This window comes from Sarcophilus harrisii, chromosome 5 (genome assembly GCF_902635505.1).
Source record: "Sarcophilus harrisii chromosome 5, mSarHar1.11, whole genome shotgun sequence".
In the NCBI taxonomy this organism is placed as follows: domain Eukaryota; kingdom Metazoa; phylum Chordata; class Mammalia; order Dasyuromorphia; family Dasyuridae; genus Sarcophilus; species Sarcophilus harrisii.
In genome coordinates, this window is record NC_045430.1 from 203955713 (window position 1) to 203973835 (window position 18123).

At 36.7% G+C, this 18123-nt stretch overlaps 1 protein-coding gene across 2 annotated transcripts in view; it reads left to right on the forward strand.

The window, feature by feature from the left end:
- The window catches only part of DPP6 (dipeptidyl peptidase like 6), a 1318691-nt gene that overhangs the window by 132764 nt on the left and 1167804 nt on the right, over positions 1 to 18123 (forward strand). The window contains exon 1 of one of the 2 annotated variants that reach the window (XM_031941257.1): positions 2700 to 3283. The exons of the other annotated variant lie outside the window; for it this stretch is intronic. Within the exon in view, the coding sequence (XP_031797117.1) occupies positions 3233 to 3283 (51 nt within the window). The 5' untranslated portion in view covers positions 2700 to 3232. Of the gene's footprint in view, positions 1 to 2699; positions 3284 to 18123 lie in introns of those variants that run through there. 2 annotated transcript variants of the gene reach the window in all.

Consider the following 18123-nt stretch of genomic DNA (forward strand, 5'->3'; position numbering starts at 1 on the left):
GTATCATTTGCATTTGGTTATTCTGACTTAGTGAACTGAAAATATGAGTACTTTTTCAACATTCTTCTTTCCCCACCCCCTAAATCTTTTTTTTTTTTTTTTTTTTCCTTAGGCTCTTCCCCTCTTGTACAGAAGTCTGGGCAAATTCAAGGACATAGAATTTAATCCAACAACTCTTCTAGAAAAATGGCAGTTCCATATTAATTTCTGATGGAAAAAGAGATGGAGACTAAAAGCTCCATCAGTATTTTGGATTAGATAGATAGATAGATACACAATATAGCTCTGCAATCATATCCAGGTCTCCTCTTTTAGAGATAGTTAAAAGGCAGACCTACAAACCTAGAAGGTTATGTGATATCAATACTTAACCTTTTCAAACAGTTCTCTCCCTGTCCTATCCACAAGTACCAGGAATAATGAAGAGCTAGTTACAGGAAAACTAGGACCATACCTTCAGACATCATTCTATTACTGAAACTCTTATAGGAACTCATGCTCTATAGGGGTTGGGGGGAGAAATGTAGTGCCACCCCTCCCAGAAAGGAAAGAAGGAATCATTTTAAAATAAAGTTAAAAATAGTATTTAGGTTGATGATATTTCTGTCTACATTAAGCTACTTCTCTTCAGAAGTCAGCTCCTTGAGCAGAAAGATTGTTTGCATATTTAACAAAGAAATAAATCTGATATGAGATGCTAAAGTAAGTGGAGATAATATGCTTCTTTAACAAAGGAGAGGTCAGACTTTCCATCCCAATTGCCTGCAAAGTCTTATCCCTAAAGTAATTTCAGAAGCACGTGCATTATGTAAATACAAAGGAAAAAGAAAATTAAGTATAAGGGGAGTAGAAAATTTCTGAGTTTAGACCTCTCTCAGCTTTCCCTATTCTAAAGATTCACCTGTGTCTCTCGAAGAGAGGAAAAGAAATTAGAATTATTTGCATGAGTTAACTTGTGTGCTTCACTGCTGCCCATCTAAAACCTCTATCTCTTCCTCCAATCTTCTTTTTTCTTCTCTCTTTCACTGGTATACAGGTAAGCCCCTGTAGCATAACAAAATGCCTTTGGTGCCTAACCTGGAGTGGCTGCTCCGTTCAAGATCAATCCCTTAGAAATTCTGGGCCTGATTTCCTCACTTATTTCTCACGTTGCAGATATCCTATCTTGTATTGTGCTCAGTTATATAGCAATTTTAGAAGTTTTTCTAAATCTGGATAGGATTGAAATGAACCTTTATTATTATTTTTGTCCACAAAAGCTTTCTGTAACTCCAGAAACAAAAAATGTATGAGACAACCCCCCCCCCCCAATTCTTTCATTTCTATCAGCCACCATCGAATGACAATGCTGAGCCTGGTGGTTTAATGAAACCTCTTCCAAGCTTGTCTCTTCAGCTGCCAGGGGCACCTGTAGAAAAAAGCTGCAAGAGGAGAATTTCCCTGTGCCTGACTTCTTGGCTGTCCATGCCTGGACTGCAAATGAACATGTGTATGTGTGTGTGTATGAGAGAGAGAGAGAGAGAGAGAGAGAGAGAGAGAGAGAGAGAGAGAGAAAGTGAGGGAGAGAAAGTGAGAGAGAGAAAAGAGAAGAGAGAGAGAGAAGAGAAGAAAAGAGAGACAAAGAGAAAGACAGAGAGAGACAGAGAGAGAATTTTCACACGATTAAGCAGGAGGGAGAAGAGTGGAACGGGGTGGTAAGGGTGTAGGGGCTCTATAGCTGCAGCAGCCCAGGTTTGAGGCCAGAATCAGGAATATCTGGAGCTAGGGATCGGAGTGGGCGGGGTCGCCGCCTGTTGGGGAACACCTCAAAGCCCGCAGTCTTTGGCCGGGTAGTCTGAAGCGAATCTGAGCAAACAGGGAGTCTGGAGAGATCAACGCATCAGGGAGGGAAGGGTGCAAAGCAGATCAGACCAGAGACTTGGATGTAACCCAAATGGTGCGGGCCCCTGGGGCGCCAGAGAAAGGAGAGTGTGTGTGTGTGTGTGTGTGTGTGTGTGTGTGTGTGTGTGTGTGTGTGTGTGTAAGAAGGACGGTCCGGGAGCGTACAGTATCCAAGGTCCGGGGACAGGGAAGGTGCGGCTGGGATGTGCAGCAGCTGATTCAGATTCAGACTAAATGAATGCAACCATGGAAACGTAACGTGTGTCCCATAGTAACCTGAAACAACATTATTTATACGCTGGCATCTCCGCCCTCTTCTTTCCTCTCCTCCCCTTTCCCCTTGGTCCCCTCTCCCTTCCCCATCTTCTCCTTCAAACGGTTTGCATCAGCCATGGCGGGTATGCGTCTGGATGCTTCTTTCCCACCTCCTCTCCGTTTTCCTCTTGGCTACGGAGAAAGGAAAGGGAGGGGGTTCCAAATTTCCAAATGATGAATAGTTAATACCAGGAGAGAGAGAGACTGCTGCTTCGCTCAGGGATATCTGAATAGTTCATGTTTGCTTTTGAAAAAAAAAAATGCTGATACACCCTACACATAAAACCGGAGGGTGGGTGGTATGGAGATCCCTTCCTTCTAAACAGAGTTCGGGGTTCCCTTAACCTTGGCGTGAGCTCCACCTTCCTCGTAGCCCCCAAACTCCTTCTTCCATCCCCATCTCGGCCTCATCCTCTTATCACCCCCACCCTTTCAGTGTTGTATGCGCCTGGCCTGGTCCCCACCCTTTGGGACCAGAGTGGGTACCGCGCCCGCTCCGCTACACACCGCCGCCACCAAAATAGACAAGTGACTGGGAGAGGAAACCAAGCACTCGCTCAGCGGGAGCAGGTCTGGGGTGTGTGCCTGTGCGTGTGTGTTTCTTTCCCGTGTTTGTGTAGTGCCTGTGTCTCACAGTGTGAGTCTGTTTACCAGCTAGCTCACCGGACACGGAGGCTAGGGGGCTGACTGTCTCTTCTCCACTGCTCACAGACTTCATCTCCCTTCTTCCTCTCATCTGCCCTCCTGGTCTTTTGTGGAAGAGCAACAATTTTTCCTTTCTTTTCTTAGTAGTGACCGAAAAAGAGTTGATTGCTATTGTTATCCGCCAGCGAAAGGAGCGAGGCAAGAGGTGGGTGGTGGTGGTGTGGTGGGTGGTGGTGAGAAACTCAAGGAGGAAAGAGAAATTGACAGATACATTTTCAAAAATTCTCCACCCCAACCACCCGCAAGTCCGAGCTCTACTTTGATAGTCATCAAGACAATGGATTAAGTAACTCTTCTCTGGGCAAGGAGTCGAGCTGACACTTTGGGCAAAATGAAGGAAAAGGCAATGATTAAAACCGCTAAAATGCAAGGGAACGTGATGGTAAGTGGCTTCAGAGCTCTAGAGGATTGTAAGTAACCGGGATGAGGGGCGAAAGGTGGGGGTGGGGTAGAGGAAGAAGAGATGGATGGGAAGCCTGCTCTCCTCGGGCTCGCGACCAGGCGAACCTCTCCAAATTGTTAACGTGTTAACGTCCCCTCTGGCAACCGGCATTTCCTGACAGCTCCCTTCAGAACCCCGACCTGAAGAAGAGTTCCTCTGCTTAGAGCTAGCAGATTCATTCACTGATTATTTACGAACAGTAACTTTGAGTCTACTCGATCTTTCTCTTTTCATTCTTTTTAGTGTTGGATGAATATATGTTTTGGAAGCGTGGGTTTCGGGGGGTTAGGGGGAACTAAACTGAGCCCCGTATGTACACTCCGCTATGTGTTCCTGCACTTGGTTCGGGCCATTCTCAGCAGCAGAAGGTGGCCCCCCTCGTGCTGTGGTGCAGGGAAGAGGAAGGTCAGCTTAGGGCTAGGGGCTGCTCCTGATCCTTCACTGGCGGTGATGGCCCTGGCTGGGAGAAGGCTCACACCGAGAACCGTTCCGGGCTTTTGCAATGGGATTTGGGCTCTTGTTTGAGGAACTGTTTTTTGCTAGTCCTGGTGCTGGCTCCCTTCTCACTGCTGCTGCAGCTGGTCTCTCAGAGAAAGCTTCCTTCATGTATTTGGGGGAGTAGGAGAAAATGTCCCCCACCAAGAGAAGAACCAGGGATCGGTTAATAGAGAGTTCTCCAAAGATTATAAAAATATCTGAGAAATGTCTATAACAGCCTTAAAGTAAGATAGGAGAAAGAAAGAGGGTAGGGGGTGATCCTGCTTCCTACAACTTTGATAACTCGAGGATGATAGTTTTCCACTTTCTTCTCCACAGCCTATCCTCCCATGCACCTTGACCCCCCAGTGTAACTAGGCAATGTTTGACTATATTACATCCCTGATCCTTTTAGCCAGGGTAGGTTTTTTTGGGGGGAGAACCTGAGAGGAAGTGGAGGTTGCCATCTTGTTCTTTTGGAAATGTGTGTATTTTTGTTTGTGTGATGGGTTAACTCTTTAAGGGATGGTGCTTGGTTAATTCCTTATTTCTTTTTATGGTGTGTGTGTGTGTGTGTGTGTGTGTGCGTGTGTGTTTAAATTCTTTATTGTCAGCTTGAGTGATACAGAGAAAAGGAAGCAGTATGAATTTGTATATTCTAGAAATAGTCTAGAGCTGTGTATAAAGTAGATTTAACTCTGGTTATGGATAGCAGCTCTGGGAAGGCATGGAGGAGAATCTAAAAGGTAGTGTGAATTAACCAGTTCCAGAGGTAGAAGACTGAAGTCTAAATGTTTAACAGTAACAGAAATGGCAAAGATAAAAAGAAATGAATGAGAAATCAAAACATAGGATACCTGTTGCCTTTCAGATCTCTTCCATATGCTTTAGAACTTCTCTTTGGTAAGCTCTTAGCTTACTATAACTCCAGATTACCTTCTGTGATTTCTATTGTTGTAGAGTTGGGTGTCTATCCCATAGTAGTCTTTGTTTTCATGAAAATATTTCTTTTTCTCATCCTTATCACCTCCGTATATAAGTTTTGTCTCAGTATTATCCTAATTGCTTATTGAAGGAAATGCAAATCATCCTCCCATCTCCAGTAACCCTTCTTCTACTTTTCATTTTCTTTTTGGGATGTTTCATGGAAGAATTTCCTGAAAGGAACAGAACAGAAATGTAGACATAAAACTATCATTTTCAAATGAGTCTCCCAGACATCCCACTGTTTTTCCTCTTATATTTCCTCTTGTTAGTGAAATTTGGATCTTTGGAGATGGCAATGACATGTAAATCTAAACATATTATTAATATTGAAAGTATGTTACTAATTCAGTAAATCAGTCTGCTGTCCAATCATCCTTAAGTTAGTAGCCTAAACTGATATCAAGGCACACAAGCAATAGTAAGCAACCTAATATCCATTTCATGTTGGTATATATCTTATCTTTAATAAAAATTTGTGGCACATTTGTCACAGATCTCTGCAGTCTCCCTCTCCCTTCAAAAAAGATCACTGGATGAAAAAGATCCTATCTTTTTCTCTCAAATAATAAATAGGTGTTTTCTCATCTGTTTCTATATGAATCCCATCCCTTTTGCAGTAAGTGTACTTGAAGCTGCTTCAGCCTCAGGCAACGGAGATGTGAAAATAATAATTTTAAAAAAGCAACCTGTTAGCTAAGGAAAAAGCTGATTTCCTTAGGAAAATTGTGGCAAATTGCCACAGCTTATTGCTAAAACTATGTCAGCCACTGAAAAAGAGTTGCCACCTGTCTTCTGTTTGCCTCTTTAAAAATGAACTTCCCAACTGAATTCAAGTAGCTTTGACTGAAGGACAGATTGAATTGGCATTGATGATTTGGGGATTACACACTGAATCTCCATTTCCATCAATTGCCTTTGTTGAAAACTCTTGCCAATCACACCCTCCTTGGATTAGGTGTCTGGTAAATGCTTCTCCCCACCCTTATTTCACTTAAATTCATTTTAGGTATTGTGTCCTGGTTTGAGTGGTGTATAATTTATTCCTGCTGCTAACCAAGATATAGTTTGTGTTCATTTGATTCTGCTAACCAAAATAGCAGAATGTTTTAAATTGTGAGTTTTCTGTGCATGCTTTGCCTACACACCTGTAAAGTCTCAGTTATGAAAACCAAGAGAGTTTTTGTATTTGTGTGATCTAGACTCAGTTTTATACTGACAACACACATAATAAAAATCCTTAACAAAACTTGAATAACTAATGCAAGCTATTATTTACTGTTTTTATTTTAATTATATTTTACCATTATTTTACTTGGTCTATGACTACTCAAGATATATCTTAAAAATCATTACAGTCCCCAGGATTGCTATAAGTTGCCCTGTCTTATAATTTCCCTAAAAGTGAAATAAATTTTGTATTTGTCAGACAATATTTTATAATGTTTTTTATTCTTATTTGATTACATATGTGATGTATTTACTTCATGAACTCTCTTCTTATTTTATAGTGAGCAAAAGAAATACCATGCTTGTTATTACCAATGGAGAGCTTTGCCTCCCTTCTCTCCAGACAGTGGGAGTTGATTGTTTAATAAACTTTCAACATATGAGCCTGCCCAGACTTTCTCTTAGGTGGCATCTGTGCTTCCACTTCAAGAATTTTAACAGACAAAGAGGGGTAGGCTGGGAATGTCAGCATCTCTACCACTTCTCAGAAAAAATCACTTTTAATTTTTACTTGACAAGAGTTATAGTTGTCTTGGGCCACCCTTAGCTTGTTTCCCTCTTGCGTGTCTAGCTAGGGTAGATGATTATTGCTTTTCATCACCATCTTTTATAATTGTGCCTATAAAAAGATTTCACTGTGAGAAGTAGCCTTTGAAAGCCAAGCACCTGATTACAGAAAAGGGGGGTTTAAATAAGATGGATAACTAACTAAAAATGTTCCCACTCCTGGTGATTCCTTTATCAGGCAGGAACAAGTTCTTTTTGTTGCAAGATGCCACCTTCAGAGTTGAAAAAATAAAGGCAGAGGGCAGTCACTCCCTTTCTAGAGTCATTGGAGTGGACCACTTCACATGCTTTATTGAACATTATTATTTGATACTACTTTGACCCAGCTTTCTCTCTACCCTATCACTTCTCCCAGTCAAGGATCTATGTAGTGTCTACTTTATCATCCCAAATTACAAGTCTTTTAGGCAACCATCTTCCCCTGGAAATTTTTTGGGGAACTTAGGGATAGGCACTGCAGGTTCATCCCCATAGTTCATGAAGGTCAGTCTTAGCTACTCTCTTACAAGTATATTTCCTTCATCAATACATGTGCATTTCCAAATAATTTCAACATCCATTTTGGATTATAAAATTATCAGAGGAAAAACCAGTAGGGTTTAGAGAATAGAGCAATACAAATGAAGTCAAGAGGACTTGGGTTCCAAGCACTAAGACACTTTGATGCAAGGACTCTTAGGATGTCATTTAGCTTTTCTAAACCTCTGGGGGGTGGGGAGAAGGATTATACATAATAAAGTGTTTTAAAGTTCAAAATCCTTTGATCTTAAATGTTCTTCCCATATGTTTTGCTATTAGTATGACAGTGCTGATTATGTAAAGCAGTAGAGTCAAACTCAAATAGAAAATTGGGGCTCCTAATTTGTGAATAAAAATCCCTATGGGTCACATAGTGACAGTTTTAAAAATTATTATCTATGGTTTATTATATGTTTATATTCATCTTGTTACATACTTTCTGATTATATTGTAATCTGGTTCTGGCTGTACTCAGGAATGTTGTGGGGGTGTAAGCCACATGTTTGATACCTATGATGTAGAATTTCACTTCTTTATCCCTTATTTCTGATAGTGGAATCCCTGATAGTGGAATCCATTATTTACACGATATTAATATAGTAGAAAACCATACAGCCTCTTAGTCTTCTCCAAACTTTGATTATTAAGCTGAGTTGGTTCAGATTAGACTGTTGGAAAAGTGGTTCTGTAAAGGATTTATTTGGGTGGTTGGAAAGGGCTCTGGAGGGCATTTGAAGGAGGATCTGTAGCAACAAATCAGGAGAATAGATAACCCTTCTGTTCAGGTTTGTTACTGTTTTCTCATACTTTTCATTCTTTATTCCATTTTCATATATGCCAAAGATGGTTAATTGTATGTGTTATCAGGGCTATGGTAGGTCCCTATGGATCCTATTGCTGATGGAAAGGCTTCAGAAAAATACATGAGAGAGTAAAAGGAATAATGGCCAGGGTAAAAGTTGAGAAAAATACTTTTACTATTTTTCTTATATGTGGAGAGGGGGAGGTTTGGTGGGTGTTTCTTGGTAGGAATTTTGATGTACCCATGGATTTTTAGGTTTGACTTAAATCTTTGATATCAATTTATTTCTTTTGACTATATTGCATGTTTTCAGGGCAATGTTCTACTTTTTAGAACAAAAACACAGAATCTCTATGATTTTTTCTTTTAGTAAATAAATCCACAGGACTAAATTAGAGTTCAAATATTGGTCTTTGGTTCCCTTAGCTAGTGGACTAATTCAATTGAATAAAATATTTTGTCCTTCATATGACCCAGTGGAAGCAAGAAGAGCCACAGCTGATGTAGTTTTCATTGAGTTGCTTCACCAAGAGTGTTGGGTTTATGTTGGATACAGACTGGCTTGTTGAATCTTCCTTGTGATCACAGGACACATTTTTGATATAAGTGGTTAGGGTTAAGGATGCAGGCACTGATTATGAAACAGTTTTTGTTCAATATTTTTCCTATATATTCAGAAAATTGGCCATTAAAAGAATCAGAACCACAATTTTGACCTCATTAGCACTAATTCTGAGTCATTTCATTGACTGATCCCTTGACTTTGTGCTGATTCTAAATAGGTCTAATTTAGATTACATCTTGGGGAAAATTTGACTCACTGAAATACTGCCCTTTGTAGTTACAGGAGAAAATTTTGCCTGGGTAGTTGCATTCAAGCATGCCTATGATGTCACTTAGCTAACAGGTTTTCATCCATTGTATTCTATTTTCATAAGAACTAGGTTGATATGCTACTTCAATGAACATAAAATCATTAGTTCAACAGCTGGCTTCTGTAATTTTTTTTTTTAACCAAATTAAGGAATGTCAGAGATACAAACTTATATTAATCCATTGGGACTTTCTATGGACTGCTGGGAAAGCAATCTTTTTGCTGTACCATTGTCTCTTCATTGCAAAAGCTCTAGAAACATAAGTTTCTAGGGTTTATTATATACATTAGGTGCAGATATTTGAAAATTCAGTAGACGGGAGGCTCTTGGAAACTTTCTGTTGAGAATCCTTTTCTTTACATTTTAAAAAGATAAGCCCAATCAAAAATTCATTTTTGTTTTCCAAAACCTGTAGTTATCCAGGTTTTTAATTAACCCATGACCAGTATATATCACAGAAGGGATGAACAACCATTCTATCCTCACATTTGGCTTCAGTACACTCATTTTTTGCTTGCCTATTATCTTGCTGATCATAGAGTTATGAGTTGTTGTAATTATCCAGTTACTTTGCAGTCATATCTAATTTATTATGTCCCCATTTTTCTTGGCAAAGATAATGAACAGATTTGGCCATTTCCTTCTCTAGTTTATTTTATAGATGAGCAAACTGAAACAAATAGGATTAAGTGACTTACTTGGGGTCATATAGCTAATAAGTGTGTCGGCCATATTTGAACTCAAAAAGATGAGGCTTCCTAACTCCAGGACCAATACTGTACTAACCTAGTTAATCTCCCTCTCTGTCTCTTTCTTTTTCTTTCTCTCTCTCCAAATGCATACATATTGTGTGTGTGCACACAAATACACATACAGACGCATATACATATGTGTGTATCTAATATGACATGGCCCAACATTTTTCTGTAAAAAATTCCACTTAGAGACAGTTCTAGTTGTCTATAACCACTTTATTGGGGAAGTATTGCCTCAATACTTATTTGATTAGTAGACCAAGCAAATTCATTCCTGGCCGCTCTAGGTTGTTTTTCTTTCCATCTTCTGTTAAAAACAAATAAAGGAGTATGAATTATAGAATTCTTTCTGCATAGAACAGCACATTTAAGCTTTCATCCAACCATACTTAGAATCATTGGAATATGGCCCAGTCAGTCGTGATTTCATTCTTATCTTGAATTGAGGAATTGGAGGTGGGCATCTAAGACACATCTTTATAAATCCTTGTTGTCAAGATGATTAGATATTGCATTGTAGATAATGATATTCTTGATGATATACTATCTGAAATTACAAATCTATATTTTGTTATTTCTACTTAGATACATTGGAATTTTCATAAGAATTTACAGGAAAAATTCTTCAGCACTGGGAAACATCACCATTCAGGGAAAGCAGGCGTAGGATTTTATTGCCATCCCTAATTCACCCAAGATTATTCTCAGTCTCTTTTGTTATTTTCAAGAAAGGGGGTGGAGGGGATGGACTCGTCTACTAGAGTTTCTGTCTACCTGGTCTGTAACTCTGCAAGTAACCTAGATCACTACTAAACTTTGAATCATTTTAGAGTCTTCTTTATAGGTCTCATTTTAAGTTTGAGAACAAAAGTCTATGTTTATACAGTTTATTTTGAGCACATTCTCATTGTATATCTAAAATATTTGTCAGTTTTCTAAACTTGAATTACAGTACCTAGCTATAAAGCACATTTGTGGATCATTGTACTAAATCAGAATCCCTATTCCTTTCTCAGGTATTGCTAAACAGGATAATTGAAGGCATTCATCAGAGACAATTCTTGCTCATTCTTTAAATACCCCCTTGCTTATTCAAAGGCCTTCATGTGAAAGATTGTAACAGTTCTAGGGAGCCAAAGAAATGTATTTTTTTGTTTGTTTGTTTATTATTAGTAGAGTCCACCTAGAAAATAGACAAGGATAGATAAGGATCATGAGAAGCAGGTGGGTTAGCAGTAAAGGTAGACTGAGTAGAATTTGCAGTGGAATAAGTTCAATTTATGCCATCCCAAAAGAAGATCCACAGATCTATGCAAAAGAAAGGGACTTAAAGGAAAACATGGAGAAAAGGAAGAAGAATATTGTAATCACTAGAGGAAGAAAATTAAAGATTCATGCTGGATTTTTAATTTAAGTTTTGTGAATTCTGTTCCTGGCTGAGAAGAAGGAAGGAGAAAATATTTGAAGTGAAGTCTCATTCCGTCTATTTCCTCTATACAGTGAAAAGACTACAGTAAAAATGTCCTTATCTATGCCTTTTGGGTTTACAAAATCCTGCTTTAGTTCTTTGCCATCTGCCAATAAACATCCTTCCATCTGAAGGAATCCAATGACCAGAAGGAAAGGGAGGCCACAAAGGAAACTGAAGCTGGGAGTCAAAAAACGAAGACCATGAGCCCTGGCTGTCTTACTATCTGATTGTGTGCTCTTAGATCACTCACAATCTCAAATATATGTATAACCCTGGTTATTGTGTTATTCTTTATATTTGAAAGGTAGGTAAATACATGGGTAATATTAAAACCACCATTTGCTTGTGTAGGAAAACTGAATGAAGTTTGATAGTAGATGAACCATGTTAATTTTCATGTTTCATGTTTCATGTTAATCTGTTAATTTTCCTCCCCTGCCCCCCAATAACTATGACATCAAAAGTACATAAACATTCTGATTCCCTCTTTTGATTTTTTAGAAACAAAACAGGAAATCCTAGCCAGCAGAGCACTCAAACCTTTTTAGCTAGCATGCTACAAATACTGGCTGAGAAGGCAATTGGATTGGACTCTTTGATGGACAGAAGCCTAATATTGAAACACAATTTTGTAGGTGTGATGGAATTTGAAAAGGCTTTATGAATTTTGGAAAAAGGAGTAGGTCAATTATATTCATTATTATCTTCTTTTTCTCCCCACCCCATCTGATAAATGTTTAAATTATTCCCACACTTTTATTCCCCCCATTCAGAATAAGCAAATTATGAACTAAGAGTTTGTTGTCTAAATTCAGGTATGGGTAGTTGACCTATAAACTTCATATATAATAATAAGATGTATAGGAATTCAACTTAGCAAAACTTCAATTAACTAGAACTCTTCCCTGTTTACTTTTTAGGAGAAGTACAAAACAAACTGATATTAGGGGTTTGGCCTAAGAAGTAATTTCTATGAAGTAACTTTCAATCAGCCTCTTGGACAGTAATAATTTATATGTAAAATCAAGTCCTAGAAAAATCCTTGATCATCTAAGAAATTTTCAACTAGATTACCTAATATTGAGGAAGAAAAGTGAACTAACATTTTAGAATTATCTTCACAAAAAAGGGAGAATTCTACTTAACTGCTATTTACCCAGAACATTTAATTAGTTAATATAGCCTTTTCCTCAAGCATTATGGTCAGTAGTTTTTTTTTTCTTCTCAATTTATGTTCTCTGAACTATAATGTAATGGCACAAATTCATATAATAAATGCTATCTATGTCTACCTCATCATTACCTCTGGAGAGAAACAGAAACTTACTTTTAGAAGGGACTTGACATGTTATCTATCAAGTTTTAACTTTCTATCCAATAACGAAATCTCCTCTATATATCACCTCTCCAGTTATGAAACACAATAAATAATGTCTAATGATAGGTAATGCATATTTCATGAATCAGCCTGGTCTCTGGTTGGACAGCTCCAATTGCTACAAAGTTTTTCTTTGTCTTCTACTGGCAAACCCTCAAAGCTTCTACATTGTCCAAAGAATGTTTTACAATCTGCCTACCTAACTATTACTGCATGGTCCTAATTCTGCCTTTGGCAACAGTATAACATAAATATATTCCATCTTCCTTTCAAATCTGAGAAGACAGCTACTCAGTAGTTCCTCAAATCTCAGATAGAGCTTCTGTTTCCCAGTCCCCTCCCCCTCAAACTTATTAGCTAATTCATTGATCCCTTTTATTCTCCAAATACATGCATTTACCATTAGAAAGATATTCTCAGGAGTTATATGGATGAAAATATTTTGCCTGTTTACTATCTGATTTCCACTTAGCTTTCTAGACATTTTATATTGTTGTACTATGTTTCATTTTGCCTGTGTTCCAGCCAAACTGGTCTACTATTGTCTGAAATTGACATGCCATCTACCATCTCTTTACCTTTGCAAAGGCTGGAGTGTAGTCTTTATTAACCTCTTCTTTTTTAGAATTCATAACTTCTCTAAAGGCTCAGTTCAGAGCTGGATATGTTATCATTTCCCTGTAGTCCCTGCTGCTGGGGAGATGGAGGCTGGTAGATCACTTGAATTTATAAGTTTGCTGCTACAATATGACTAAGGCTAAGTGATGTCTGTACTAAATCTGGCATCCTTATTGTGAATCCCTGGGAACAGAGGACCATTGGGTTTGCCTAATAAGAAGTAAACTAGAATAGATTAGAAAAAGGACAAAGGAAGTCAAGGCTCTATGTGGATTAGTGGTGGGATTAATCCTATAAACTACTACTTGCAGAGAGAGGGGGGGGCAATATTTAAAAAAAAAATTAGGTACTACTTTCTACTTGGTCTTTCTTGATCTAACTAGTGATCGCTGATCTTTGTGTTAAAATTATATGCATTATATATATATATATATATATATATATATATATACTTTATCTCCTTTCATAGAATGAAAGTAAGCTTCTTGAGAGCAAGGATAAGGAATGAGTTTTGTTTTGTTTTGTTTTGTTTTGTTTTTTGGTCTTTATATCTCTAATGCCCTAGTACCATGCTTTATATATAATAATCTCGTTGAATTATGAGTACTTTGCAATTTTTGGATTTAAGGTAGAATTTATTTTTTTTTTACCTCAATCACTTATCCCCCCCCCCTTAATTTTTAATCTATTTAAATTTTTTCTAGATGTTTTGTGCCCAGAGGCTCCCTTGACTATGGAACATTCAGTTCAACAAGAAAACCATGAAAGATAGTCTTCAGGAAGAGTCATTTCACTGGGATGTGGTCCTTAAAATGAAGGAGCTTATAGCTTAGTAGGGGATATGAGCTGTAATGCAAATTAGAATGTGATAAGAGCCTAAGAGAAATACAAGCAACATGCCATAAGAGCAGAGAAAGCCAGTTGAACTTGCACAGTTATAAAATAACAGGTTTCCAGAAGTATATGTAACAATCTGTATTTACAGGATGCAGTTCAGTTTTTCCTAATCCTTTAGCAAGGATAGAGCTGTCTTTTACCAAGAGATATAGAATATCCATTTACTTGACTTTTCTGGTGACCAGCACAAATTTATTTTCAGGATACATAAAAGTATATACCACCATGTGTCTGAAATGCAGCCTCTCTTTTGCAAAAACAAGCTACATTTTAGGTTAGTTTTTCCAAACTTTCATATCCTAAAGTCCATTCTTTTCCCATTTGTATAGATATTATAGTTCCAATATACACATAGCAATGGGAAAACTCAATTATTTGTCAGGAAACTTATTTTCTCTAAAGATTTATCATCTTTGACAACTCTTACATAAATTCCCTTCCTCCTCTTCATTAGGCTATGTAGACTCCTAACAACATGCTTCCTTATTTGATCCTTAAACAAGATTAGTGAATGGAAAAGATCCACTACACAGGGTATAGAATGTTGGCCTCTTCCATGTTACATCTTCCTTGGACAGGAATGGAAAATGATGACAAAACAAAACAATAACAACAACAATAAATTACACATGTGATTTCAGCTGCCATTAATAAATTGTTTTATCTTTGACAATTTTTTTTTGCTTGCGAAGAATAACCATTCATCTTCAATTCTGTGCATAACATATCACTGTTTTAATTTTATAATCTCTGTTTTTAGACTTAGAAGGAGCTTCATTCTCATATGTGTTAAATGTAAATGTAAATATCACAAATGCTGTTTTCTGATGAGCCAAAGCTAAGTTTGATAGGAAGCAGGGTAAATCATGTTGCAGGAAAGTCTTGGTGCCCATAATCAAGGAAGAAGAGAATCATAAAAGCAGTGAGATGAATAGAGAAAGAACTAGTAGAGATCTAGGAGAAAGTATTAAATCAAGAACAAGACCAGAGGACCAGGTAACTGGCATGTTGAACTCTGCTAGGTGCCTAAGACAATGACTAGTTGAGAGAAATTTTTGTTCTTAGGATGGAAGGAAAATTGAATAACCATATTTAGATGTAAAGGGACTACTTGAAAGATTAGTTTGCAAATACCTTATTTTTACAAGCATCAGGCAACTAAGAGACAAAATTTAACTGACCTAGAGATAGAAGAATAGAATCAAACAGGAAAAAATAGATTTAGGTTTTAAATTCAATGAAATTAGATCTATAACTAGAAATTGTACATGTATTTTTGCCTACTTATACCAAATTTGATCTGGAGATTTCTCACATTACAATGCTTTTTAAATTTCTCAATAACTAATAACTTATTCATTAGGTAGTTGGAGAGAAATTACAAGGAGAAACTGAGTTCCCACTTGCAGAAACGTTAAAAGATGATTTCATTTAAATAATCATGAGTATGTTCATGATTATTATGATGAATGAGTTTTATTCAATAATTTTATTCAATTGCAGAAGATAGTCCTTTTATCCATATAGAGAAGGTTGTGTAGATCATTAAACACAAAAAAGCAATAATAGCAGGATAGTAATTTGTTCTGGGGCCATTTCTAGTTGGACTCATGGAATAAAATGATAATACTAAATAATAGTTTACATTCATGTAGTGCTTTAAGATTTTTATAGAAGACTTTATATAGAAGAAACAGTTACATCAATGAATGAAAAGATACTTTGGAAAACCTTCAATATTTCAACGAGATTCTTTGAAAACAGTAAATATTATTGCATATGTTATGAAATAAATATTTTAGAATATAAAATTGTATCAAAAGGCCAAAGAAACCTAAAGATCTTATAGACCAACTCACCAAAGAAAGAGAAATTATCTATTGCATAGAAGAAAACTTAATTGTGCTTTACCTGCAAGAATGCTTAAAGAAATAGGTAGGGCCTCTAAGGAGAATCATGCAATAGGTTAATTGAGAACAATCTTCTTCATATAGCTAAGTTATTAGATGGAGCTTTAGATTTTGCAAAATTCTTCACATATATTATATCATTTGATCCTTACAATGATACTACGATATAAGTGTTATTTTTATCCCCATTTTAAAGATGAGGAAACTGAGATTGGAAAAGAATAAGCAAATTATTCAGACTTATATAACTAGTAAGTATTTGAGACAGCATTTATAGTCATGTCTTCCTGACTGCAAGTTGGACATTTTATTCTCTGTGCCATCTAGCTGGAAAGTTCATATTCCCTTTTTATTGTATTTTCACGGGAAATAATATTTGTAGGGAATTGTCATGAATCAATTCTTAGGTTCTCTTAACCTAGTGATATGAAGAATGACTGAAAAAGCTGAGAACATTTGGGAGGTAAAAGAACTTATATTGGCAAATCTGGACAAAGTTGTCATAAAACATAATTTCTCTGACTCCACTACTTTCAGAATCCATCTATTTGCAAGGGTATTCTGTTTACTATTCAGAACCTTCAAGGACTTTAAATGTAGTTGGCTTACAAAACTCTAAAACTCCAATAGATCTATGATATAATAATTATTATTATTTAATTATATTAATATAAGTCAATTAATTATAAATTACTATAAATTATTATATTAATACAATTAAATTAATATATTGCTTTAAAGGTTTCAAAACCTTCTAAAATATTATCTTTTGTGCTTTTGCAACAATCCTGGGAAACATGTATGATTACTATATTTTTAATAGATAAGGAAACAAGCAGATAGAAGTTAAGTGACAGCTCAGGATCATATAACTAATAAGTATGAGGCTGGATTTGAACTCAAGTATTCCTGATTCTAGATCTAAGGGTCTATCATGTTGCTGCTTCATTGATGTGGGTATTCCCCCAGTCCTGCAGATCACCATTTATTTATAACTTTCCCATCCTGTATCATTCTTTTTTCATGTCCTGTCATAAATTTGCCAAGCAAGGAACATTCTTTGAATTCTTTTTACATTTTATGGGTACCAGATGGGTTGCCCATCAATTGTTCCTTGATCTCAATATGTCACATTTGTTTTTGTCATATATTTCTGTGATAACAGTCTCTTTACCATTTTTCTGCATAATTCCTTTTCTGTAATAGTTCTGTAAATAAACAGCCTGCTCACACCCACAAAACCATATAGGTTTGAAAATCTTTATTCTATCACTGGGTATAATATTTCTTAAGAACTGACCCACAAAGTGGCCAAGAGTCAATTAGAATAGGAAGCTTTGAGTGTCACAGAAAGATGATTATGAAAGTATAGTTGTGTGTGAGGGTATATAGGCCAGGATTATTTCCAGTTTAAAGAATACAAAAGAATCCCTTGATTTTTCTTTACTTCTGTTTCTTGGATTTGATAATATCTTTTGAAAATTCCAAGGTCTTGGCAGACATTTAAAAATTCGAGGTCTTCTCTACAGCCACCCTTCTTTGCACAAAGAGAATCTGTAGAATACAGTTTTAGCTTAAATTTGATTGAGAAAAAAAAGTGAAATCAACCCACACCAGAATCTTAGCATGGCAGTAGTGGCAAATGAAGCCATGTAGAAAAATCTTTTGTACCTTTATTAGATTCATTTAGGCTTTTTCAGGCTTGTATTTTTATAACTTTGAGAGTTTTTTTTTTTCTTACTTTTCTACAAAGTTTATTTTAGTCGGTGATTATTTAAAATGATTCCTGTTTAGCTTCTAGGCTGTTAATTACCACAGAGCTACACTTTCATTTCTAAGGAGAACAACAAAGCCCCCTTTTGTCTCTTCCTTTAATACATATAAAGGAAATAGTGTTAAAGTAGTCTTATGCAAATAATAAAACCCAAGTTAGATTAACAATGCTAATGACAGTTAATGCATTCCTAAAGCTTTAATGTGATCAAAAATATTCAGTGTGCTCAGAAATGCTCCAGGACCACCCAAAGAACATTGGAGAAGCAGACTTTTTCATGGAGATTAGTTTATTTAAAGTAAATTCAGAATTCAAGTTGAAGAGATGAAGATGAGCTTTAAAATATGCATTATACGGTGCATAGTGAAAGCTACAGGTAAAAGTTAAGTCTCTCTTCCAAGCTATTCTAAAGGGAGTCAAAGGATAACTTTAGGTGGATGGGTGATTAGGTGCAAGGGTGAGGGGACAACAAAGAGAAAAAAAGTCAATTGATGGCAAGCAAAAAAATTCATGGGGTTCTGAA